The sequence below is a fragment of the Oncorhynchus nerka genome, linkage group LG22 (assembly GCF_034236695.1).
Source record: "Oncorhynchus nerka isolate Pitt River linkage group LG22, Oner_Uvic_2.0, whole genome shotgun sequence".
In the NCBI taxonomy this organism is placed as follows: domain Eukaryota; kingdom Metazoa; phylum Chordata; class Actinopteri; order Salmoniformes; family Salmonidae; genus Oncorhynchus; species Oncorhynchus nerka.
The window spans coordinates 92,203,672-92,230,318 of NC_088417.1; the positions used below are offsets into that span (position 1 = coordinate 92,203,672).

Sequence of the window (26,647 nt, forward strand, 5' to 3'; positions counted from 1 at the left end):
CTCTCACTCACTCTCTGTCTCTCTGTCACTCTCTCTGTCACTCACTCTGTCTCAATTCAAGTCAAGGGCTTTATTGGCATGGGAAACATATGTGTATGTTGCCAAAGCAAGTGAAGTCGATATAAACAAGAGTGAAATAAAGAATAAAAAGGAACAGTAAACATTACACTCAGAAGTTCCCAAAGAATAAAGACATGTTGAATGTCATATTATACAGTGTTGTAACGATGTACAAATGGTTAAAGTACAAAAGGGAAAATAAATAACCCATATTTATGCTTGTATTTACAAAGGTGTTTGTCCTTCACTGGTTGAACTTTTCTTGTGGCAACAGGTCACAAATCTTGCTGCTATGATGTCACACTGGTATTTTGCTCAGTAGATATGGGAGTCGCTCTGTCGCTCTTTTTCCTCTCTTTTCACTCCCTCTGCACATTTTACTCTCTAACTCCCTCCCTCTCCACACTTTTTATTCCCCCTCTCTCTAACTCCTTCTCTCGCTCTCTCTCTCAGGGTAACTTTGGCAGTGTGGAGATGTGTAGGTATGACCCTCTGCAGGATAACACTGGGGAGGTTGTGGCAGTCAAGAAGCTGCAGCACAGCACAGCAGAACACCTCCGAGACTTTGAACGTGAGATAGAGATCCTCAAGTCCCTTCAGCATGACAACATCGTCAAGTACAAGGGAGTGTGTTACAGTGCTGGTGAGATTTACCATCATCATAACTAGAGAAACTTAAATCACCAAGGCAGGGAATCAGTGCATCTTAAGGATGACCTAAAATGACATACCCAAATCTAACAGGCTCCGGACCTGAACCAAGGATATGCATTTTCTTGGTACCATCTGAAAGGAAACACTTTGAAGTTTGTGGAAATGTGAAATGAATGTAGGAGAATATATATGTATATATTTTTACCTTTATTTAACTAGGCAAGTCAGTTAAGAACAAATTCTTATTTTCAATGACGGCCTAGGAACAGTGGGTTAACTGCTTTGTTCAGGAGCAGAACAACAGATTTGTACCTTGTCAGCTTGGGGATTTGAACTTGCAACCTTCAGGTTGCTAGTCCAACACTCTAACCACTAGGCTACCCTGCCGCCTCTACACTCTAACCACTAGGCTACCCTGCCGCCTCTACACTCTAACCATTAGGCTACCCTAGATCTGGTATAAGATAATACAAAGAAAAAAACATGCTTTTCTTGTTTGTTTCTTGTTTCATCCTTGAAATGCAAGAGAAAGGCCATAATGTATTATTCCAGCCAAGGCACAATTTGGATTCTGGCCACTAGATGACAGCAGTGTATGTGTAAAGTTTTAGACAGATCCAATGAACCATTGCATATCTGTTCAAAATGTTGTCTCAAGACCGCCCAAATGTGACTAATTGGTTTATTAATACATTTTCAAGTTCATAATTGTACACTCTCCTCAAAGAATAACATGGGTGAATTACCAAGGCAGGAGATCAGTGCATCGTGTCCATTTTGTGAAAGACAGGCCAGGGTTGTGTTTAGTAGCGCAGAGGTTTTCAAACCTTTTCCTCTGGGACCTCCAGATATTTCACAATGTTATTGTAGCCATGGACTGATTTCCCTAATCAGGGGCTTGTTAATTAGCTGACCAGTTCAATCAGGAACGGCTGAGGGCCCCTGAAGAGAGGGGCCCTCAGCGTACACTGTAATAAGACTTTTTGCAAGGTAAAACAAACATCTGTTCTTATTGGACAAGTTCAGACTGTAGCTCTCCATAAAAATACAAATAAAAGACCCTGATCTCCTCTTCCTCTGTTGTGTTCCTCTCTGACCCTCTGTTCTGTCTGACTGACCCTCTGTTCTCTCTCTGGCCCTCTGTTCTGTCTGTGTCTGTCTGACCCTCTCTCTCCCTCCCTCTGTTGCGTTCCTCTCTGACCCTCTGTTCTGTGTCTGTCTGACCCTCTGTTCTGTGTCTGTCTGACCCTCTGTTCTGTGTCTGTCTGACCCTCTCTCTCCCTCCCTCTGTTGGGTGCCTGTCTGACCCTCTTCCTCCCCTATTCCTAGGCCGGAGGAACCTGCGTCTCATCATGGAGTACCTCCCCTACGGCAGTCTGAGGGACTACCTCATCAAGAACAAGGCCCGCTTCGACTACAAGAAGCTCCTGCACTACGCCTCACAGATCTGCAAGGTACACTACTTCTCTACTCCTGTAATGCTGTACTCTTCTACTCCTATAATACTGTACACCTGTAATGCTGTACGCCTGTAATGATGTACTCCTGTAATGCTGTACGCCTGTAATGCTGTACTCCTGTAATGCTGTACTCCTGTAATGCTGTACTCCTGTAATGCTGTACTCCTGTAATACTGTACTCCTGTAATGCTGTACTCCTGTAATGCTGTACTCCTGTAATGCTGTACTCCTGTAATGCTGTACTTCTCTACTCCTGTACTCCTGTAATGCTGTACTCCTGTAATGCTGTACGCCTGTAATGCTGTACTCCTGTAATGCTGTACTCCTGTAATGCTGTACGCCTGTAATGCTGTACTCCTCTACTCCTGTAATGCTGTACTCCTGTAATGCTGTACTCCTGTAATGCTGTACTCATGTAATGCTGTACGCCTGTAATGCTGTACGCCTGTAATGCTGTAATGCTGTACTCCTGTAATGCTGTACTCCTGTAATGCTGTACTCCTGTAATGCTGTACTCATGTAATGCTGTACGCCTGTAATGCTGTACTTCTCTACTCCGGTAATGCTGTACTCCTGTAATGCTGTACTCCTGTAATGCTGTACTCCTCTACCCCTGTAATGCTGTACTCCTCTACCCCTGTAATGCTGTACTCCTGTAATATTCTCCTCTACTCCTGTAATGCTGTACTCCTGTAATATTCTCCTGTACTCCTCTATTCCTGTAATACTGTACTCCTGTAATATTCTCCTGTAATGCTGTACTCCTCTACTCCTGTAATGCTGTACTCCTCTACCCCTGTAATGCTGTACTCCTGTAATATTCTCCTGTACTCCTGTAATACTGTACTCCTGTACTCCTGTAATATTCTCCTGTACTCCTCTACTCCTGTACTCCTCTACTCCTGTAATGCTGTACTCCTGTAATACTGTACTCCTCTACTCCTGTAATGCTGTACTCCTCTACTCCTGTAATACTGTAATGCTGTACTCCTCTACTCCTGTACTCCTGTAATACTGTACTCCTATAATACTGTACTCCTGTAATAATGTACTCCTTACTCCTGTAATACTGTACTCCTATACTCCTGTAATGCTGTACTCCTCTACTCCTGTAATACTGTAATGCTGTACTCCTCTACTCCTGTAATACTGTAATGCTGTACTCCTCTACTCCTGTAATGCTGTACTCCTCTACTCCTGTAATGCTGTACTCCTGTAATTCTGTACTCCTCTAATCCTGTAATACTGTACTCCTGTAATACTGTACTCCTCTACTCCTGTAATACTGTAATGCTGTACTCCTGTAATGCTGTACTCCTGTAATACTGTACTCCTGTAATACTGTACTCCTGTAATACTGTACTCCTGTAATAATGTACTCCTTTACTCCTGTAATACTGTACTCCTATAATATTCTCCTGTAATACTGTACTCCTGTAATTCTGTACTCCTCTAATCCTGTAATGCTGTACTCCTGTAATACTGTACTCCTCTACTCCTGTAATGCTGTACTCCTCTACTCCTGTAATGCTGTACTCCTCTACTCCTGTAATACTGTACTCCTGTAATGCTGTACTCCTGTAATACTGCACTCCTGTAATATTCTCCTATAATACTGTACTCCTGTAATACTGTACTCCTATAATACTGTACTCCTGTAATAATGTACTCCTTTACTCCTGTAATACTGTACTCCTGTAATATTCTCCTATAATACTGTACTCCTGTAATACTGTATACTGTACTCCTGTCATCCTGTACTCCTGTAATACTGTACTCCTGTAATACTGTAAAAACAGCTGTTTGGAGATGGTATGTTATACCATCAATCAATCAAATGATGATGATGATAATTGATGTTATGTCATCACTGCCGCTCATCATTACTGAGGTCAAAAGAAACCGTCGGAAAGAAATGTCTCTTACAATGAATTGAACCATCAGTTAATATGTATTTGATCAATATCTATTTGAGAAGTATGTATGTGGATATATTGTTGAGGTATGTGGAGTATCCTTAGGGTTTGCCATGGTAAAACAACAGCCTTTCCTCCACCTGTGTGTTCTGTAGGGCATGGACTACCTGGCGACCAAACGCTACATCCACCGCGACTTGGCCACTCGTAACATCCTGGTAGAGAGTGAGCTGAGGGTGAAGATAGGAGACTTTGGCCTTACCAAGGTCCTGCCTCAGGACAAGGACTACTACACTGTCAGAGAGCCGGGAGAGAGCCCCATCTTCTGGTGAGAAAAGATACCACAACTTTTCTCAGCAGACCGAGGGGAGAATCATACGTTTGTTTCCCTCCAACATCTCTTACTCTTTTGAATGAGTCTGCGTATTTTTTTCCTGATTTTAAAGTAATCTGAATTTTTCTGACACAATCCTCTATGTATTTATTTTGTGTGTGAGTTTATTTGACTTTGTTGTGTTGAAGGTATGCCCCGGAGTCTCTGACAGAGAGTAAGTTTTCAGTGGGCTCTGACGTGTGGAGCTTTGGAGTGGTTCTCTATGAGCTGTTCAGTGACAAGAACTGCAGTCCTCCGGCAGTACGTATCTTCTTCTGCTCCTCTTCTTCCACCTCACTTTCACTTTTCATCTGTAATGCTTTAATGCCTCCTCTGTCTGTCAACCTTTCTCTCTTTGATGCCTCCTCTGTCTGTCAACCTTTCTCTCTTTGATGCCTCCTCTGTCTGTCAACCTTTCTCTCTTTGATGCCTCCTCTGTCTGTCAACCTTTCTCTCTTTGATGCCTCCTCTGTCTGTCAACCTTTCTCTCTTTGATGCCTCCTCTGTCTCAGTCAACCTTTCTCTCTTTGATGCCTCCTCTCTCTGTCAACCTTTCTCTCTTTGATGCCTCCTCTGTCAACCTTTCTCTCTTTGATGCCGCCTCTGTCAACTTTTCTCTCTTTGATGCCCCCTCTGTCAACCTTTCTCTCTTTGATGCCTCCTCTGTCAACCTTTCTCTCTTTGATGCCTCCTCTCTCTGTCAACCTTTCTCTCTTTGATGCCTCCTCTGTCAACCTTTCTCTCTTTGATGCCTCCTCTGTCAACCTTTCTCTCTTTGATGCTGCTTACTGTGGAAAGAGCTTGAATAACACTTGTTATATTCATAATTATGTCTATTGAGACGTTCTTATCCCATTGTGGTCTCTGTACAAGGTTTATAGATAATTCCACTAATGCATTTCTCTTAGTTTACCTGTCATCCTGCTGTAATTAACACAGCTTCTATCGCCACTTCCCACTCTCCCCCTACTCCTCCTCCCTCTTCCTCCTCCTCCCTCCTTCTCCCTCCCCCTCCTCCCCTCATCCTCCCCCCTTATCATCATCATCCTCCCCGTATTTCTCATCCTGCTCCTCTTTCTCATCCCCCCCCCTTCCCTTCTCCAGGCGTTCATGGATAAGATGGGCCGTGACAAGCAGGGTCAGATGATAGTGTATCACCTCATAGATCTCCTGAAGAAAGGATACAGACTGCCTGCTCCCCAGGGATGCCCTGAGGAGGTGAGTCTGTCTGTCTAATTTAGTGTCCCTCTGATTGCAACGTAACCTTGAGCCTCCCTCTGTACCCCTCAGATCCAGCACATGATGACCGAGTGCTGGAACATTGACCCAGCCCTGCGGCCCACCTTCAAGAAGTTAGCCCAGACCGTGGACATGTTCCGGGACAGTAAGGAGGGCTGAGGAACCCTTCCTGGAGGTCTCTGCTGGAGGGGCCTGGCCCAGCCCACACCGATCACCTGGGTTGTGTTCATTAGGCACCAAACGGACTGAAAGGGATTACCTGGACTTGTCCAATAAGAAACGCTCAGTTTCCTTTTCTGTTGCAAAGCGCTTTGCTACAGTGTGCCCTAATGAATACATCCCTGACGACGCCTCAACTCTAAAAGACGACGACATTGAAGTCACCTGACCCAACCGTCTTCTGGAGCAGAGCGCAGAAAACGGGGGAGTATTACCAATGGCATTCTGGGACAAGGCTCAAAAATGGTCTACTTTGTGATCAAACCTAGCCACTTTCTCAGGGATTCTGGGGATCTCTGAAATTACCATATGCTTTTACTTTGTTGCCGTCATTTCTCCATTTGGAGATGTTTTCACTGTTTGACTTCTTTCAGACTCTCTGACTCTCTCCAGCACAGAACACCCAGCTGTTGATGATGTGTTAACGGCGACACAGAACACCCAGCTGTTGATGATGTGTTAAAGGCAACACAGAACACCCAGCTGTTGATGATGTGTTAACGGCGACACAGAACACCCAGCTGTTGATGATGTGTTAAAGTCAACACAGAACACCCAGCTGTTGATGATGTGTTAACGGCAACACAAAACACCCAGCTGTTGATGATGTGTTAAAGGCGACACAGAACACCCAGCTGTTGATGATGTGTTAAAGGCAACACAGAACACCCAGCTGTTGATGATGTGTTAACGGCGACACAGAAGGCACGTGAGGGAAAGCAACACAGAATATGTACTGTGCAGTTAGTAAAGGATGTTCAACTGCCTTCTTCCTTAACTCAAGTGGATTATGTCAAACCACATTTCTCTTTTTCACCTAAGGGAAGAACTAATAAAGCAATACTGCTTTTAGAGACACAAAGACGTGGGAGGAAAGGGTGATGAGAAAACAATGAAGGGAGATGTTTGACAAAGGGTGCAACCTTTATTTATGTTTTCTCTACCCGCCTACTTATAGTCGTACCCTGAAATCTTGGGCTATTGCAAAGTAACATGCAGAAGGAATTGTTGACTTGTGTGCTTCCCCTTTTATAATATTCTATAACTTGACGAGTCTAGGATGCTGTGCACTGCCAGTTGGAAAATGTCTTCAATATAGTGTCGCTACATAGCAATATTTGGAATGAGACTGACTAAATGGTGTAGGTGAAAGCATCAACAGACGAGAAGTGCAGAGATGAGGTGGAATTTCAGTTCATGGACATTTAAGTAAGTATGCAGGTAGCCTAGCGGTTAGAGCAAACGGTCTCTGGTTCGAATATCCAAGCCGACAAGGTGAAAAACTGTCCATGTGCCCTTGAGCGAAGTACTTAATTTACTCCAGGGGCGTTGTACTACTGTGGTTAAAACAACACATTTCACTACACCTATCTGGTGTGTAACAAAACACATAGTGCCCCCCTGTGACAAAACGCATAGTGCCCCCCTGTGACAAAACGCATAGTGCCCCCTGTGACAAAACGCATAGTGCCCCCCTGTGACAAAACACATAGTGCCTCCCTGTAACAAAACACATAGTGCCCCACTGTGACAAAACGCATAGTGCCCCCCTGTGACAAAACACATAGTGCCCCCCTGTAACAAAACACATAGTGCCCCCCTGTGACAAAACACATAGTGCCCCCCTGTGACAAAACACATAGTGCCCCCTGTGACAAAACACATAGTGCCCCCTGTGACAAACACATAGTGACAAAACACATAGTGCCCCCTGTGACAAAACGCATAGTGCCCCCTGTGACAAAACACATAGTGCCTCCCTGTAACAAAACACATAGTGCCCCCTGTGACAAAACGCATAGTGCCCCCTGTGACAAAACACATAGTGCCCCCTGTAACAAAACACATAGTGCCCCCTGTGACAAAACACATAGTGCCCCCTGTGACAAAACACATAGTGCCCCCTGTGACAAAACACATAGTGCCCCCTGTGACAAAACACATAGTGCCCCCTGTGACAAACACATAGTGCCCCCTGTGACAAAACACATAGTGCCCCCTGTGACAAAACACATAGTGCCCCCTGTGACAAAACACATAGTGCCCCCTGTGACAAAACACATAGTGCCCCCTGTGACAAAACACATAGTGCCCCCTGTGACAAAACACATAGTGCCCCCTGTGACAAAACACATAGTGCCTCCCTGTGACAAAACGCATAGTGCCTCCCTGTGACAAAACGCATAGTGCCTCCCTGTGACAAAACGCATAGTGCCTCCCTGTGACAAAACGCATAGTGCCCCCTGTGACAAAACACATAGTGCCCCCTGTGACAAAAGACATAGTGCCCCCCTGTGACAAAACACATAGTGCCCCCCTGTGACAAAACACATAGTGCCCCCCTGTGACAAAACACATAGTGACCTGTCCTGTGACCTGTCCATACAGAGTCATCGTGAAGAACATGCCCATAGAGATGCAATGTAATGCTGTCTTTAATTCTGTCAGAGTGACTCTATGATTTGTAACTGTAAAGCAGCAATGTGGGCTGACAGGCTTTGTTTGTCCCACTACTCTATTGTAATAATGGAGTTTAATCCAGCGATCATCAACTAGATCCAGAAGCAGGCCGATATGTTTTTGTTTTTTTGAGCGGATGGTCAGAGGGTTGGAACATAATTACAAATCATTTGTGAACAGCAAATTGACCGCAAGAAGCACAAACAGATGTTTGTCTAAAACATAATAATTTCAAACCTTCCTTAAATTTGTATCTGATCACATTGTGTCTATTATGCATGGGAATACAGATTTCTTACACATTTTTTACAACATTTTTGCTCAGAATAAAACCACCCATGGTTTAAATTTGGCCCACGGGCCGCCAGTTGGGGCACCCTGGTTTAATCTGTCTGCTTGTTTGTTGCTGTCTACCTGTTATTGAATGTTATGGTAGCTGTGTTGACAGTCATACATGATGCCGTCATGTCAAGGTCAGTGTTTTGTGTGAACATGTTTTTTTTCATTAAAAAATCATAACATGATCATGAAGAAGTGGGAAGTATTTAGAAAAAAAACGTATTTTTAATATTTTTATATACAAGCCAGTATTTCCCTGTGTTTGCGTGTTGAATGTAAATCTGCTGTTGTTGAATATGAATAATAATCCATAGGCTAAATTGATTGTAAACGATCAGCTATTTTATATCAAAGCAGTCAATGTTATTGCAGAACTGGTCAGAAATGTATTTTGTTGCTTTGGGTAACCTTCATGTTTTTTATTTATAAGAGAGCCACTATTAAAGTTGAACTGCAATGTTATTTGGTTGTAGTCATCCTGTCGTGCCTCACATTAAACATATTAGATTGATCAGTGGCTCGTCTCTGTCTACACTGTACAGTCAGCTCTCAAATATCATTTACACATGGTGAAGATGCTCGCCGTTCCTCCTGAGAGAGACACATGGTGAAGATGCTCGCAGTTCCTCCTGAGAGACACAGTGAAGATGCTCGCCGTTCCTCCTGAGAGAGACGCATGGTGAAGATGCTCGCAGTTCCTCCTGAGAGAGACACATGGTGAAGATGCTCGCAGTTCCTCCTGAGAGACACAGTGAAGATGCTCGCCGTTCCTCCTGAGAGAGACACATGGTGAAGATGCTCGCAGTTCCTCCTGAGAGAGACACAGTGAAGATGCTCGCAGTTCCTCCTGAGAGAGACACAGTGAAGATGCTCGCAGTTCCTCCTGAGAGAGACACATGGTGAAGATGCTCGCAGTTCCTCCTGAGAGAGACACATGGTGAAGATGCTCGCAGTTCCTCCTGAGAGAGACACATGGTGAAGATGCTCGCAGTTCCTCCTGAGAGAGACACATGGTGAAGATGCTCGCAGTTCCTCCTGAGAGAGACACATGGTGAAGATGCTCGCAGTTCCTCCTGAGAGAGACACATGGTGAAGATGCTCGCAGTTCCTCCTGAGAGAGACACATGGTGAAGATGCTCGCAGTTCCTCCTGAGAGAGACAGTGAAGATGCTCGCAGTTCCTCCTGAGAGAGACACATGGTGAAGATGCTCGCAGTTCCTCCTGAGACACAGTGAAGATGCTCGCAGTTCCTCCTGAGAGAGACACAGTGAAGATGCTCGCAGTTCCTCCTGAGAGAGACACAGTGAAGATGCTCGCAGTTCCTCCTGAGAGAGACACAGTGAAGATGCTCGCAGTTCCTCCTGAGAGAGACACATGGTGAAGATGCTCGCAGTTCCTCCTGAGAGACACAGTGAAGATGCTCGCAGTTCCTCCTGAGAGAGACACATGGTGAAGATGCTCGCAGTTCCTCCTGAGAGAGACACATGGTGAAGATGCTCGCAGTTCCTCCTGAGAGACACAGTGAAGATGCTCGCCGTTCCTCCTGAGAGAGACACATGGTGAAGATGCTCGCAGTTCCTCCTGAGAGAGACACAGTGAAGATGCTCGCAGTTCCTCCTGAGAGAGACACATGGTGAAGATGCTGAGTTCCTCCTGAGAGAGACACATGGTGAAGATGCTCGCAGTTCCTCCTGAGAGAGACACATGGTGAAGATGCTCGCAGTTCCTCCTGAGAGAGACACATGGTGAAGATGCTCGCAGTTCCTCCTGAGAGACATGGTGAAGATGCTCGCAGTTCCTCCTGAGAGAGACAGGTGAAGATGCTCGCAGTTCCTCCTGAGAGAGACACATGGTGAAGATGCTCGCAGTTCCTCCTGAACATGATGCAGATGCTCGCAGTTCCTCCTGAGAGAGACACAGTGAAGATGCTCGCAGTTCCTCCTGAGAGAGACACATGGTGAAGATGCTCGCAGTTCCTCCTGAGAGAGAGACATGGTGAAGATGCTCGCAGTTCCTCCTGAGAGAGACACATGGTGAAGATGCTCGCAGTTCCTCCTGAGAGAGACACATGGTGAAGATGCTCGCAGTTCCTCCTGAGAGAGACACATGGTGAAGATGCTCGCAGTTCCTCCTGAGAGAGACACAGTGAAGATGCTCGCAGTTCCTCCTGAGAGAGACACAGTGAAGATGCTCGCAGTTCCTCCTGAGAGAGACACAGTGAAGATGCTCGCAGTTCCTCCTGAGAGAGACACAGTGAAGATGCTCGCAGTTCCTCCTGAGAGAGACACAGTGAAGATGCTCGCAGTTCCTCCTGAGAGAGACACAGTGAAGATGCTCGCAGTTCCTCCTGAGAGAGACACATGGTGAAGATGTTCGCAGTTCCTCCTGAGAGACACAGTGAAGATGCTCGCCGTTCCTCCTGAGAGAGACACATGGTGAAGATGCTCGCAGTTCCTCCTGAGAGAGACACATGGTGAAGATGCTCGCAGTTCCTCCTGAGAGACACAGTGAAGATGCTCGCCGTTCCTCCTGAGAGAGACACATGGTGAAGATGCTCGCAGTTCCTCCTGAGAGAGACACAGTGAAGATGCTCGCAGTTCCTCCTGAGAGACACAGTGAAGATGCTCGCCGTTCCTCCTGAGAGAGACACATGGTGAAGATGCTCGCAGTTCCTCCTGAGAGAGACACAGTGAAGATGCTCGCAGTTCCTCCTGAGAGAGACACATGGTGAAGATGCTCGCAGTTCCTCCTGAGAGAGACACATGGTGAAGATGCTCGCAGTTCCTCCTGAGAGAGACACATGGTGAAGATGCTCGCAGTTCCTCCTGAGAGAGACACATGGTGAAGATGCTCGCAGTTCCTCCTGAGAGAGACGCATGGTGAAGATGCTCGCAGTTCCTCCTGAGAGAGACGCATGGTGAAGATGCTCGCAGTTCCTCCTGAGAGAGACGCATGGTGAAGATGCTCGCAGTTCCTCCTGAGAGAGACGCATGGTGAAGATGCTCGCAGTTCCTCCTGAGAGAGACGCATGGTGAAGATGCTCGCAGTTCCTCCTGAGAGAGACGCATGGTGAAGATGCTCGCAGTTCCTCCTGAGAGAGACACAGTGAAGATGCTCGCAGTTCCTCCTGAGAGAGACACATGGTGAAGATGCTCGCAGTTCCTCCTGAGAGAGACACAGTGAAGATGCTCGCAGTTCCTCCTGAGAGAGACACAGTGAAGATGCTCGCAGTTCCTCCTGAGAGAGACACAGTGAAGATGCTCGCAGTTCCTCCTGAGAGAGACACATGGTGAAGATGCTCGCAGTTCCTCCTGAGAGACACAGTGAAGATGCTCGCAGTTCCTCCTGAGAGAGACACATGGTGAAGATGCTCGCAGTTCCTCCTGAGAGAGACACATGGTGAAGATGCTCGCCGTTCCTCCTGAGAGAGACAGTGAAGATGCTCGCCGTTCCTCCTGAGAGAGACACATGGTGAAGATGCTCGCAGTTCCTCCTGAGAGGGACACATGGTGAAGATGCTCGCAGTTCCTCCTGAGGGAGACACAGTGAAGATGCTCGCAGTTCCTCTTGAGAGAAACACTGTGAAGATGCTCGCAGTTCCTCCTGAGAGGAACACATGGTGAAGATGCTCGCAGCTCCTCCTGAGAGACACATGGTGAAGATGCTCGCAGCTCCTCCTGAGAGACACATGGTGAAGATGCTCGCAGTTCCTCCTGAGAGAAACACAGTGAAGATGCTCGCAGTTCCTCCTGAGAGAAACACAGTGAAGATGCTCGGAGTTCCTCTTGAGAGAAACACCGTGAAGATGCTCGCAGTTCCTCCTGAGAGAAACCGTGAAGATGCTCGCAGCTCCTCCTGAGCGAGACATGTCTCCTCAATGCCTTACAGGTAAAATACAGGCAATTGTCTTTCATGATCGCTTTGAGACTAAATGGGGTTGAATCGTCATGAGTAAACTAGCTTTGAGGTCTTGTCACAGGTACACCTGGGTAGTGGTGCTAAGTGTAACCGATGTTCTGTAGAAGCGTGGTAGTCATTGCAATAACCATGATTGTGACTGATTGATCAGTGGTTTTACCTCGTAGAATGCACGTATGAAATCATTCATTTTTATTATAATAATAAAGATCTTCTTTTGCAATAGCATTATATAAAAAATTAAAATAAATAGCTTTTCCATTGACTGGATGAGACATTTTGACATGGTCAAACAAAAGAGAGGTCAATAAATAAAGATGTGATTTCCAAAAGATACTTTATATTGATGTTTAACATTTTACATACACAACATTTTTTTCTCAGTATTGTAATGGGGTATTTGTGGTGGGTTGTTAGGGGAGATACATGTTTCATGTCATTCAAACTATTTTATTTCTCAGGGAAGTACAATGATGCTCTTGCTTCAGTAGCAAAGTCATGAATTTAACGATGAGACAAAATTTGAGCAATTAAAATTAAATGTCAACTATTTTCCTTTCACAATATACAGAAAAGTATACAAAGCCGTTTTTAAAGTTCTCCCATCAACAACCCAAACCTATCTGGAAACACAATTAAAATGTAAAACTGCTGTCTCTCACACCCAGTCCATCAACACAGAGAGGTGGAGCTCTCCTCACCCTGTACAGAAAGGAGAATTTGAGCAACGTTCTCCGTTCTGTACAGGGGGAGCTCCCTCAGCCAGTGTCCACCTCCACTGTACTACCCCAGTCTCACTCAGCACAGACGCCCAATGTCATTCTTAGTGCAACCCTGGTTACAGCACATGCCAGCTAAGCCCAGGGAAAAGTTCCTCTTTTGTCTGTCGCGGCGTGGCCAGTTGATGCTCGGGTTCTTGGCCACTCCTCCCAGCGCTGAAGCCTGGTTCTGAAGCCCCTCGCTGGGGTTGACATCAACCATTAACTCCCTATGGTCTCCCACTCCGCCCAAGAGTGAGAGCAGGTCTGCCAGGGAGGATGAGGAGGAGAGCTGGAGAGGGTGGTCTGCTGCCTGGTCTAGACCATGTCCGTGAGGCCAGTTGATTCTGCTGTCCTCGCCCTCTGTGACATCACTATAGGAACCGGGCTGGAAGGGATCTGGAAGGAGTCAGAGCAGAGGGAGTGGTACAGTTGGTGTTGACACCCGTTAAGATCTCCACTGCATAGACTAATGTGAATACTGGTACAAAGTGAATACATAAAAGGCCTGAAAATCCCTACAAAATACAAAATGAGTTGGGTTCTTTTTTTCTTTCTTTTCCCACCATGTGTCAAGACACCTTAACAATTAATATATGGGAAAATCAGAGGTCCTATACTGTTTCTGCATGGATAGCAATCTCAGAAACCATGCTGAGTGCCATGCGGACACACCTGGCTAAATTAATTGAAAGAGCTCTGAACAACCGTTGAATAGGAAATTACAAATTAGCCTAACTGACACAACAATTAACCTATGATTGCATTTCAATTAGGCTACTTCTCAGTAATCAGAGTACCCTTTTCTTTGAGGCAAAAGTAGGGCACGCTCATTCTCCAATCAAGGAGCTGTCTGTGGTGCTGAAGTGGCATTATCAAGCAGATTAGGTTTCTTCAGCGTTCTCGGACAAAATACTACTTCCAAAAATGTGACTTTCGAAACGTTAGGAAACAACTTTGATTTTAGAATATAGCTACTGTTTTAACTTTAACAGAATGGAAATTAATAATGTAGCTCATGTTAAAGTTTTTTTTTAAATCAGCTTTCAAAAACGTTCGCATGAAAGTAACAAGATTATACAGCAGCTGCGAATGACAGTCAGTTTTACCAGTTCAACATGACCGACGAGTGTTTGCGTTTAGAAGACCGTAAATTATGTTTTAGCAGACGTACCCAAGTGTTCATCTAATGATCGTTTCCAACGGGACCCGCCGCACGTGAAGATAACGGCTCTTATAAACTCTCTGCCGCACAGTTTCACCCCGTAGTCTCGTGATAGGCTTTGAGCGCTCGCACACAAGAACAAACTACCAACACACACAAGGATCACAGTAGTAAGCTTTAGAGTCATTTTCAGTTAAAGTAGAGCTGGTTTCGTTGTAGAGATCAACTGAAGTCGCCCTAGCGTGCAGTCCTGGTGCAAGTGTGAAGAGTTTCTTTTTTAGATGCTGTTGCTACTCTATCAGTCAATGTAGACGTCAGTAGGATATCATGAAGTGACTCTCTCGCTACCATTTGCAGCTTCTTTATAGTCTCTACCCCTCACCATCTTGTGTGCGAGTCATGATATCCTACTCTCCATACACATCAACCTGATGCCAACTCCCCTTCCTCCCCAACATGCTCGCTCACACACGCGCACACGCACGCGCACACATACCACGCATACGCGTACATTGCATACACACCTACGCACGCACACACTTAGATGCGTAATAATTAATGACCTCATATTTTTAGTTTTTCAGTATTCCGAGTATAATTTCTTTCATATGGCAGAATTACAGTGAAATATCTGTGTTTGGGTCGTTGTGGTTCTAGAGAAACAGCTCAGAGCTAAACACCTGAGACTGGCTCCAATCAAATCTTAATCTACAATAAACAACTTGTGTTGTAAATGATGACAGGCTAATAACTGACCCTGTGTGTGTGTGTGTGTGTGTGTGTGTGTGTGTGTGTGGAGATGGTACTATGACAGCAGAAAATGAATCATTTCTGTGGAAATGGTTGGATACGTTTTTTTTCTATTTGAGAAAGTAAACTTTGTCAAGAAATATCAGACCATTGTCTTTTATTCAAGTTAGGGAAAGTACCAGCAGCAGTAATATGATGTACATATCATCACACAATGTGACATCAGTATTGAAAAACAAATGTCCATGAATAGGTTACATACTATGTTCAATGTACTGAGATACAGTGCCTTATACCGCTGCACCATTCGGGATCAATAACTTCTTTAAATGTCCAAATACAATAAAGAGACTATGAATGTAAAGCGCTGGTACTTTGGCAATACTTGTTAGCCAAAAGAAGGTAAATGATATGATATTTATAGTGCACATGTAAAAGATAAATTAGACTGTTCTTTTTACAAACACTGTGGACAGTTATGCATGGATGAGTATTGACTTCAACAGGTGAGCAATTGAGGTCACTTGTAATGTGGGCACATTCTAAGGGTTTCTATATCTGAGCACCGTTGGTGTGGATTATTCTAAAACAGGACAGATTCTGATCACAACAATCATTTCTCCTTCACATCAATAAGTGTCCTTGTTACGGATACAAGTATCCTGTGAGTATCCTGTGTGTGTGTTTCTTTTCTCTCCTTCTCCCCTCACAGGTGAAAATCATCACTCCCCAATCAGTCACCATTCATCAATCAGAAGTCATCACCTGTGAGTATTGTTTTTGGTTATGGTGTTTGTGTTTGTTTGCTGGTGGGAAAAGGGGGAACCAAGACAAGTCGCCCATGGGCATACACTACCCGTAGGTAAACTTTGTTAAATACACTAGTTAGAACTGGGCGGACCACCCACTGTATTTTTGGTTAGTTAGCTGTTGTTAAAGTAGGCTAGTCTAGCTTAGGGGTGTTTTTGAATACTTATTATTTCTTTCCTTGGGTCCAGCTCAGCCCCTTTTCCTGCTCCCCCCATTACCGTGTGTTTTCCAATAAACCCAGAGTTTGACGGTAGATTTCAGTTGTCGTGGTTATTTTGTTCTCACTTTTACTTTTTCACTATAATCATTTGCATGAGTTATGTTACGGGTCTCGTTACCATCTCCCCTAGACTGTCGGACCAAAAGGGATTCGTAACAGTCCTCTATGGATGGGTGGCTGTAATATTTTACCTTCGGAACGATCGGAAACTCAATATCTATCTGGGTATGTTGCTAACCAAGTTTCCAACACGTATTTAACACTTGCAAGGTCATTTTGAACAGTTTTGGACATCTGAACGTTATGGGAGTTTTACAGGACAGAGTTTCAGATCATTCGAATCAGTGGAGGCTCCTCAGATGAGGAAGGGGAGGACCATCCTCTTCAGTGAATTTCACAAAAATGGTAAAACATTTAAAAAGTTATCCTTTTTAGATAAAACTACACTAACTATATTCACCATGTTGTGCTGCTGCCATGTTGTCATGTGTAGCTGCCGTGCTATGTTGTCTTAGATCTCTGTTTATGTAGTGTTGTGGTGTCTCTCTTGTTGTGATCTGTGTTTTGTCTTATTTTTATTCTTATCCCAGCCCCCGTCCCCACAGGAGGCCTTTTGCCTCTTGGTAGGCCGTCATTGTAAATAAGAATTTGTTCTTAACTGACTTGCCTAGTTAAATAAAGGTAAAAAAAAAAAACTATGATGTTACTTTAACTAATATGGTGACAACGATGTAGGCTGTGTAGCAGATATGGTTTGGCTTGGAAAGGTCACATACGCCTGGCTACATACAGCTGATGTGTTGTGCATTGAAGTCCACAAATGAAGGGAAAAGGTGAGAGGAGGAGAGCAACGTCGCTGCTATGAAAGTGAACTGAGTTTACGAGTAATTAGGGCTGTAGATGAAAAACTTTTCTTGAACAGAAGCAAACGTAGCGAAACAGGGATAAACATACCTGAATTTGTCCAATAGAAACTCTCGTTTGCAACTGTTGGAATAATGATTACAGCCTAGATCAAGTAGATGCAGGCAAGAGTGAGCAGGGCGGTATTGAATGTGTCACTGTCTATCCATGTGTTACTGTCTGTCACGTCACATTTTTCTCTCGACCTGTGTGCACATAAGTTGTAAACTTTCATTCATAGGCTAGGTTGTAGCAACCTTATGATGGGTAAAGAGAAAATTAGAGTATCATGTTGTAGCCTAAACCTATCAATGTTACTGTACATAGAACTAGGTGAATGGAATATAAATGAGTCATACAATATGCTGTAGTCGAAATAAGGCCATGATCATGAAGAAAAAAATATTGTCCTCCCTCATCATAAACGGCACGACTGACACTGATTCTAAACGCAACATAACTGAGGCGAAGACTTGATGAAAATTGATCTTGGGGACAGAGGAGCTTCACTCACTGACTTCCAGGGGTGGAGATCAGAGGTGTGAACAACCCTGAACAACACCCACCCATGGCAGGACAGTGTCTGTGTCATTTCTCAAAGAGGGAGCTCAGGGAGTTCTTCTTACCTTCTCAATGCTCACGAAGTTGGGCACACCACTTGGAATGTCCAATCGGTCATGCTCTGAGACCATGATGCTCTCTGCCTCATCTGGGGACACACACAGACAGAAAGTGACATCAATCAGAGAGCAAAGAAAACAAGCAAGCAAAGAAAAAGATCAGGAAAATGTGCATTTTGCTTTCAATGAAGATACTGATATTAAAATGAATATGTGGTGGTCTGGCCCGAGTAATGTTGAAATTATAGCTGCCATACTGTAGTAACTGACTACAATAATATTGTTTTCTCACGTTCAATTTAGGCTGAGGCTGCATTTCCCACGGTAACCGCCCCCTGGAAGCCATTTCCCCAGAGCAAAACATCTGTATTCCATTCTGCATGATGTTTCTTTACCTCTACTTTAAGCACACATTTTTGTGCTCACCCTCCCTTCACATTTCTCACTGTCAATCGTGAATGACAATTCTTCAAGTTGCCAACCATTTGATCTCAATCAGTTACATGGGAATATGCATTTAGATCTTGAGTTAAGTACAGTGTTGTTTTGCATTATGTACACTGAGCGAATTTTAGAGCAGATGGTGTTGACAAACTGTATCATACCTGTGTTTTGTTTCAATCAAAGAACATATTTTGCCTATGTAACCGATGTGAAATGGCCAGCTAGTTAGCGGGGTGCGCGCTAATAGCGTTTCAATCAGTGACGTCACTCGCGCTGAGACAGAGTAGTTGTTCCCCTTGCGGCGGCTTTTGTGGAGCGATCGGTAACGACGCTTCGAGGGTGGTTGTTTGTGGTGTGTGCACAGGGTCCCTGGTTCAAGCCCAGGTAGGGGCGAGGAGAGGGAAGGAACCTATACTGTTACACCTAGAGTTGTGTGCTGTTGTGTTCTGGCCGCATGAGAGAAACATGCGACCGTTTGCACAATCATGCAAAAAATGTGATAAGAAATTAGGTGGTGTTTTTCGTCTTATACTTACGTTGTGCTATTATGTTCGGTTCAGTTATGTAGAATACTATCGTTAGTATTGTGATCTTGCAGACATTGATTCAGCTTTGATCTAACTTAAACAAGCGCCATTCGCCAGAATACCCTGTTCTCTTGGCAGCGAATAGAGCAGAGACTGTGCGTAAACTATAGAATCGCGAAAATGCGCAGAAGTTTAGAATTTTTAGTTATCGGGAACCGACTTCCGGAGAATTGAGAAACGCAGCCACTCTGTTAAATGTATCCATTCAATGACGTTTGAGGACTGGTATGCCTAGCAAGGTTTCTGGTTTTCAGAATGAAAATCAAACTCTTTCTGCTTGAGGCGGTTTTAGTCTTGAAATTGGGAGATTTTAATACCATTTGTTCAAATATTTTGGTGACATCACCATTATAGACGTGATTGTGAGCTAAAATAGAGGGGACTAATACCATTTCCCCAACACTGAGCTGAGCCTAGCTGTACTGCGTTGGTCTGGTTACGCATCCAGCATAATTTCTGGAACCTTGCTGGAAAGGACAATGTGGAAAATATATCGGAGTGTACACAGTACGTTTCAGGTCAGCTGTCAGTACACGTGGTAAAGAGAGAAGTACGTACTCCCCATGTGGTAGATAAGCGTTCCATACGCCATGTCCATCTGATAGGCCAGAACGAAGCTGAGAGGTATGACGGGGACAGAAAGCCAGCTTCCTCTTCTTAATAGCCCTGCTCACGTGGGGATAGAGTTACATTAGACAGTCACAGAGATCAACTAACACCTGAAACAATCATTCAAACGCGTGAAACCAAACCAATATATACATTTGTGCATGGGTGGGGCACACATTTAGCCTATATTATCAACATAAATAAACTTAGTTCACAAGATTAAACATTTAGGATCTAGGTTGTGAGATGTTGCAAACCAACCAGAAAAACCTGGCTTTAACCAGCAAAACATTATGTTTACTATACTAGGCTTGTGTTGGCATCCAAAGACAGAGATTTTTTATTTTATTTCATCTTTATTTAACCAGGTAGGTTAGTTGAGAACAAGTTCTCATTTACAACTGTGACCTGGTCAAGATAAAGCAAAGCAGTTCGACACATTCAACAACACAGAGTTACACATGGAATAAAACAAACATACAGTCAATAATACAGTAGAACACAAAAGACTTATAACAATCATGATTTGCTTAAAAACAATTGATATGATTTATTTTTAAATCACACTAGCTAGCTTCACTCAGAACATTATGGGCGAGGGCAACGTATTTATACGTTTGTTATGACGAAGATGTTGTCGATGGGCAGAAACTACATCTGCGACCTTGCACATGTGACTATTAAACACTTGAATCTGAAACTACTGAACCATTACCTGTATGTGAATAGCAGGTAATGAACTGTGTACACACATCACACTGCTGTAAATAAAACAGTAGTTTGGCTTTAAAAGTCCACTGCACTTCACATGAAGCAGTTACCCCTCTAACCCTTTAGATCAGTGAGCATCTCACACCTAACAGGTAGGAAATATAGTCACTCAGCTCGGCAAGAAATGGCAACAGCAGTGGTCCTAGGTGCATTTCAGAAGATCCAACCATCTGTTAACACTGAAGCTTCCTGCCATCCAGGACCTCTACAGCAGGCGGTGTCAGAGGAAGGCCCTAATAATTGTCAAAGACTCCAGCCACCCTAGTCATAGACAGTTCTTTCTGCTACAGCACGGCAAGCAGTAGCGGAGCGCCAAGTCTAGGTCCAAGAGGCTTCTAAACAGCTTTTACCCCCCAGCCATAAGACTCCTGAACAGCTAATTAAATGGCTACCCAGACTATTCGCATTGTGCCCCCTCCCTTTTACACCACTGGTACTCTCTGTTGCTATCATCTATGCATAGTCACTTTAATAACTCTACATACATGTATCAGGTATGAAGGTCAGACCCAGATGCAGACAACGTCGAATGAACAATGGTTTAATAATCCAACAGGGGCAATAGACAGGTCAATGCAGGCAGGGGTCAGTAAACCAGAGGTGGGGCAAAGGTACCGGATGGCAGGCAGGGTCAGGGTAGCCAGTGGTCAGGCATGCGGGCTCAGGGTCAGGACAGGCAAGGGTCAAAACCAGGAGGGTGAGAAAAAGAGAGACTGGGAAAAACAGGAGCTAAGACACAAAAACGCTGGTTGACTTGACAAACAAGACGAACTGGCAATGGACAAACAGAGAACACAGGTATAAATACACAGGGGATAATGGGGAAGATAGGTGACACCTGGTGGGGGGAGGAGACAATCACAAAGACAGATCAGGGTGTGACAACATGTACATTTTACCTCAATTACCTCGACTAACCGGTGGCCCCACACATTGCCTCTGTACCGGTACCCCTTGTATATAGTCTCGCTATTGTTATTTTACTGCTGCTCTTTAATTACTTGTTACTTTTTATTTCTTATTCAAATTTTCTTTTTAAGTAATCACTGTACCTGTTGTCTTCAGCGCATGTGACTAATACAATTTGATTTGATTTGAAGTGTAAGTCATAACAGCAGCACAACAGTGTCATCATATTGTCATCAACAATATCACTGTCATGATATATGGCATGTTATGTTATGTCATGTTTATGACAGTATTGTGACACTTATGACATACAGTTCAAACAAAGTGTTACCTCGTCTTTTTTGTCAATCTCATCTTCATTAGTCTCTTTATTAACTGAACATACATTTTTCAATGATCTAATTGTATTAAAACATTATCAATCATCTATGTCTAACTATTGAAGAACCCTGGCTTAATGTGAACTAAAATGATGTAGGCCTAGAACCCACCCGATGGTGAGACCTAGTTAACTCTGTGGAGGACCCACCCGATGGTGAGGCCTAGTTAACTCTGTGGAGGACCCACCCGATGGTGGGACCTAGTTAACTCTGTGGAGAACACACCCGAGGGTGAGGCCTAGTTAACTCTGTGGAGAACACACCCGAGGGTGAGGCCTAGTTAACTCTGTGGAGAACCACCCGAGGTGAGGCCTAGTTAACTCTGTGGAGGACCCACCCGATGGTGAGGCCTAGTTAACTCTTTGGAGGACCCACCCGATGGTGGGACCTAGTTAACTCTGTGGAGGACCCACCCGATGGTGAGGCCTAGTTAACTCTGTGGAGGACCCACCCAATGGTGAGGCCTAGTTAACTCTGTGGAGAACATACCTGATGGTGAGGCCTAGTTAACTCTGTGGAGAACCCACCCGAGGGTGAGGCCTAGTGTGGCCAGGCTGAAGAAGTATTTGAGGAACTCTCTGGACCAGGCAATCTGCATGGCCATTTGCCTCTTTCTCATGTGGTTCTGCATCAGGGTCTGTGTCTCCATCCGGGCAGGGCAGGCAGGACAGAAACATACTCAGTCAGAGCTCAGGGAACACATCCCAACGTGCAAAACTGGTTCAAATTATGTTATTATGACGTCTTTTATGACGTTACACCAAGTAAAAGGATGTAAAAGGACGTTTAGTTGATGTCTTTTTAGAACCAGAAAAATCCGCATTTTTGGTTGTAATCTCGTTATCTGCTGCAAAACTCTGATCTCAAGGCACACACCCTATAAATGAATAGACTATAGCTAATGTGCATTTCTTCGACACAAATAGCAGGATGTATTTGTTGTTTCAAGAGATGTGAGTGTGAAATGAATGAAAGGAACAAAGAGAGGTGGAGAAACACATATGAACACCCTTGAACACCAGGCTCTTCTGGTGCGACTTCCTCTGTGGGGCATCGTGCCTCCCTGACAATAGATGTAAGAAGAGGGTGATGTGTAGGGGTCAGAGAGAGGGAGGAGACATATTGATACTCTAGTGACGCAGGACTGGGAGAGTGGAGTGGAACCTGCGGACATCACATCCTGGCTTGGATAGAACTGTGAGTCACTCAATCTAGTTCATCGCCATCATTATCATGACAATTAAATTATGAGACTGTGGGACGGGACACTAAGACTAAGTGCCTTCAAGATATGACAAAGCCTCAGACCTTCAGGGTGGATATGAAAGGTTGCTGTTTCTCCTTCTGTCACCTCAGTGAATATTAAAACAGATTAAACGCATTCTCTAAAAACGGCTGTAAATTTGACATAGCCGGCCTTTAAATGCATTCCCCTCACATCCTTTGAAGGCAGTCAGACACCCTTTGATTCAGTGCTGAGACACACGCACTTGGGTCTCGGGATCACTCGACCCCTAGCGCCATCGCACTCTTATTCCTAGGTGAACTCTTTGTCGGGTCAAGTATGCTTTTTTTTCTACGTTGTTTCCCGTTTATGGCCGCCATTATCATCCGGAGAGAAGAGACGAGAGAATGCATGGCATTTTGTATGACAGCTCTTTATTCCCTAAAAGTCATGTCAAAAGATGCCACTTGCTTTATGAAATATGTAGATAGATCATAAGGCTGGCGGTTGATTAGGTTGGAAAAAATACGATTCAATTGACATTCAAATATGGCCTTATAATAGAGACGTAAATTATAGTGTGTCATGTGAGGATGATTTTCGTGACAATTATCATTGGTCATTGGTGGCAATACATTAAATATTCTAACAGTAAGTGGCCAAAAACAGAAGGAGTGGGAGACAACATCAAAAATATCAAATGAATATATATAAATAATGTATGCCATTAGCAGACCCTTTTATCCAAAGAGTCATACGTGCATACATTTTAGGTACAGTGGTCACATTTAACATTTACATTTAAGTCATTTAGCAGACGCTCTTATCCAGAGCGACTTACAAATTGGTGCTTTCACCTTATGACATCCAGTGGAACAGCCACTTTACAATAGTGCATCTAGGTCTTTTAAGGGGGGGGTGAGAACGATTACTTTATCCTATCCTAGGTATTCCTTAAAGAGGTGGGGTTTCAGGTGTCTCCGGAAGGTGGTGATTGACTCCGCTGTCCTGGCGTCGTGAGGGAGTTTGTTCCACCATTGGGGGGCCAGAGCAGCGAACAGTTTTGACTGGGCTGAGCGGGAACTGTACTTCCTCAGTGGTAGGGAGGCGAGCAGGCCAGAGGTGGATGAACGCAGTGCCCTTGTTTGGGTGTAGGGCCTGATCAGAGCCTGGAGGTACTGAGGTGCCGTTCCCCTCACAGCTCCGTAGGCAAGCACCATGGTCTTGTAGCGGATGCGAGCTTCAACTGGAAGCCAGTGGAGAGAGCGGAGGAGCGGGGTGACGTGAGAGAACTTGGGAAGGTTGAACACCAGACGGGCTGCGGCGTTCTGGATGAGTTGTAGGGGTTTAATGGCACAGGCAGGGAGCCCAGCCAACAGCGAGTTGCAGTAATCCAGACGGGAGATGACAAGTGCCTGGATTAGGACCTGCGCCGCTTCCTGTGTGAGGCAGGGTCACAGCAATCGAACATCTTGCTGTTGCAAGCCACATGCTCTACCAACTCATCATCTGAGTACAAAGCACAATGTAATGTATTGACTCCAGACAATTGAATGGAAATGGTATTCAATTTTAAAAAACGCATATGTCAATGTACCTACAACTATCATTTGTGCAACTCTTCAAACAACAAAAATAAACACTCTGAAGGAAGTGTCTGGTGTTTCTGAAAGACAAGGGATGGAGACTGATTGGCTCGTTTTGTGACTTGTTAGTTAGTCATCATCAGTCCATTGATTACACAAGCCAGCATGTTACATAACTCTAAATCAATAAAAAACCTTTCACCTTAAGGAGAAGCACTTAGTTGTGGTGATTAGAGAAGACCACTTGGCTTTTCTTGGGAGTACTACAACTTCTTTGGTATGAAAGCATCAGGCATGTGGCCATTCAGTAACACTTTAACATTAGCTTAAAGAAATCATTGGGAAAACATCAAAATCAAGAGCTACTGTTCTGTATTAGTGACTGCAGAGTTCTCCTCAAATACTCAGCTGGTGCTGAGTACGGCTGGAGGTTTGACTCAGAGAATTTAGAAGTTATAAACATATGTAACTGCCATTTCCTGCAATCTAGAGCAGAACTGGCCTTAAATGATAACAAATAATAATATATATATATATATTTAATTTAAACTTATTTTTTATAGTTGCGCAGCCAGTCCACAAGGTGGCGTAGCGCCCTCTTACCTTCCTTTGGGGAGAACCCTGGAGTCTATATCCTGCAGAATGGGTTGAAATAGGACTACTAATTGTAATCGTTCAAATACTTGTGAGCGTTTGCTATAGCCTGCCTGTAGTGCCAGATGGGCGGGGTTTGCTATAGCCTGCCTGTAGTGCCAGATGGGCGGGGTTTGCTATAGCCTGCCTGTAGTGCCAGATGGGCGGGGTTTGCTATAGCCTGCCTGTAGTGCCAGATGGGCGGGGTTTGCTATAGCCTGCCTGTAGTGCCAAATGGGCGGGGTTCGCTATAGCCTGCCTGTAGTGCCAGATGGGCGGGGTTTGCTATAGCCTGCCTGTAGTGCCAGATGGGCGGGGTTTGCTATAGCCTGCCTGTAGTGCCAGATGGGCGGGGTTTGCTATAGCCTGCCTGTAGTGCCAAATGGGCGGGGTTCGCTATAGCCTGCCTGTAGTGCCAGATGGGCGGAGTTTGCTGCACTTTTGCGATTATTCTACTGGGCCCATGATACAAATAAGCACAGATAAAGTATTTGAAATGATTTCAATTAGTATTTGAGACCAGGTCTAATATACTGGTCTTCAAGATACTGAGGGGGTTGGTGGGGCCACGGGGGTTCTATGTTATCCACATTTTCAAGGGTGATGAGGGTAAATGACCAATCAACTATGAAAGCCATTGTGTCCTCAAGGAGCTAGGATAAGCATCATGTCTTCCCTGAGCGCTGTTAACTCCCCTTAACTGAGCGCTGTTAACTCCCCTTAACTGAGTGCTGTTAACTCCCCTTAACTGAGTGCTGTTAACTCCCCTTAACTGAGCGCTGTTAACTCCCCTTAACTGAGCAATGTTAACTCCCCTTAACTGAGCGCTGTTAACTCCCCTTAACTGAGCAATGTTAACTCCCCTTAACTGAGCGCTGTTAACTCCCCTTAACTGAGCAATGTTAACTCCCCTTAACTGAGCAATGTTAACTCCCCTTAACTGAGCGCTGTTAACTCCCCTTAACTGAGCAATGTTAACTCCCCTTAACTGAGCGCTGTTAACTCCCCTTAACTGAGCAATGTTAACTCCCCTTAACTGAGCGCTGTTAACTCCCCTTAACTGAGCAATGTTAACTCCCCTTAACTGAGCGCTGTTAACTCCCCTTAACTGAGCGCTGTTAACTCCCCTTAACTGAGCTCTGTTAACTCCCCTTAACTGAGCAATGTTAACTCCCCTTAACTGAGCGCTGTTAACTCCCCTTAAGTGAGCAATGTTAACTCCCCTTAACTGAGAAATGTTAACTCCCATGTTAACTCCCCTTAACTGAGCGCTGTTAACTCCCCTTAACTGAGCTCTGTTAACTCCCCTTAACTGAGCAATGTTAACTCCCCTTAACTGAGCGCTGTTAACTCCCCTTAACTGAGCGCTGTTAACTCCCCTTAACTGAGCGCTGTTAACTCCCCTTAACTGAGCGCTGTTAACTCCCCTTAACTGAGCGCTGTTAACTCCCCTTAACTGGGCGCTGTTAACTCCCCTTAACTGGGCGCTGTTAACTCCCCTTAACTGAGCGCTGTTAACTCCCCTTAACTGAGCGCTGTTAACTCCCCTTAACTGAGTGCTGTTAACGCCATTAACTGAGTGCTGTTAACGCCATTAACTGAGTACTGTTAACTCAGGGAGTTGCTGCTGCTCCACATA

At 44.6% G+C, this 26,647-nt stretch overlaps 1 protein-coding gene and 1 pseudogene across 1 annotated transcript in view; one reads left to right on the forward strand and one right to left on the reverse strand.

Moving 5' to 3' along the window:
* The window catches only part of LOC115105998 (tyrosine-protein kinase JAK2-like), a 95,789-nt gene extending 88,199 nt beyond the window's left edge, over positions 1-7,590 (forward strand). Inside the window, exons 19-24 of the mRNA XM_065007576.1 lie at positions 514-703; positions 2,044-2,168; positions 4,246-4,418; positions 4,613-4,724; positions 5,568-5,681; positions 5,754-7,590. Coding sequence (XP_064863648.1) covers positions 514-703; positions 2,044-2,168; positions 4,246-4,418; positions 4,613-4,724; positions 5,568-5,681; positions 5,754-5,861 — 822 coding nt within the window. The 3' untranslated portion in view covers positions 5,862-7,590. The remainder of the gene's footprint in view (positions 1-513; positions 704-2,043; positions 2,169-4,245; positions 4,419-4,612; positions 4,725-5,567; positions 5,682-5,753) is intronic.
* A 6,032-nt stretch (positions 7,591-13,622) lies between these two features.
* On the reverse strand, positions 13,623-22,213 carry LOC115104830 (plasminogen receptor (KT)-like; annotated as a pseudogene).
* Between the last annotated feature and the right edge of the window lie 4,434 nt (positions 22,214-26,647).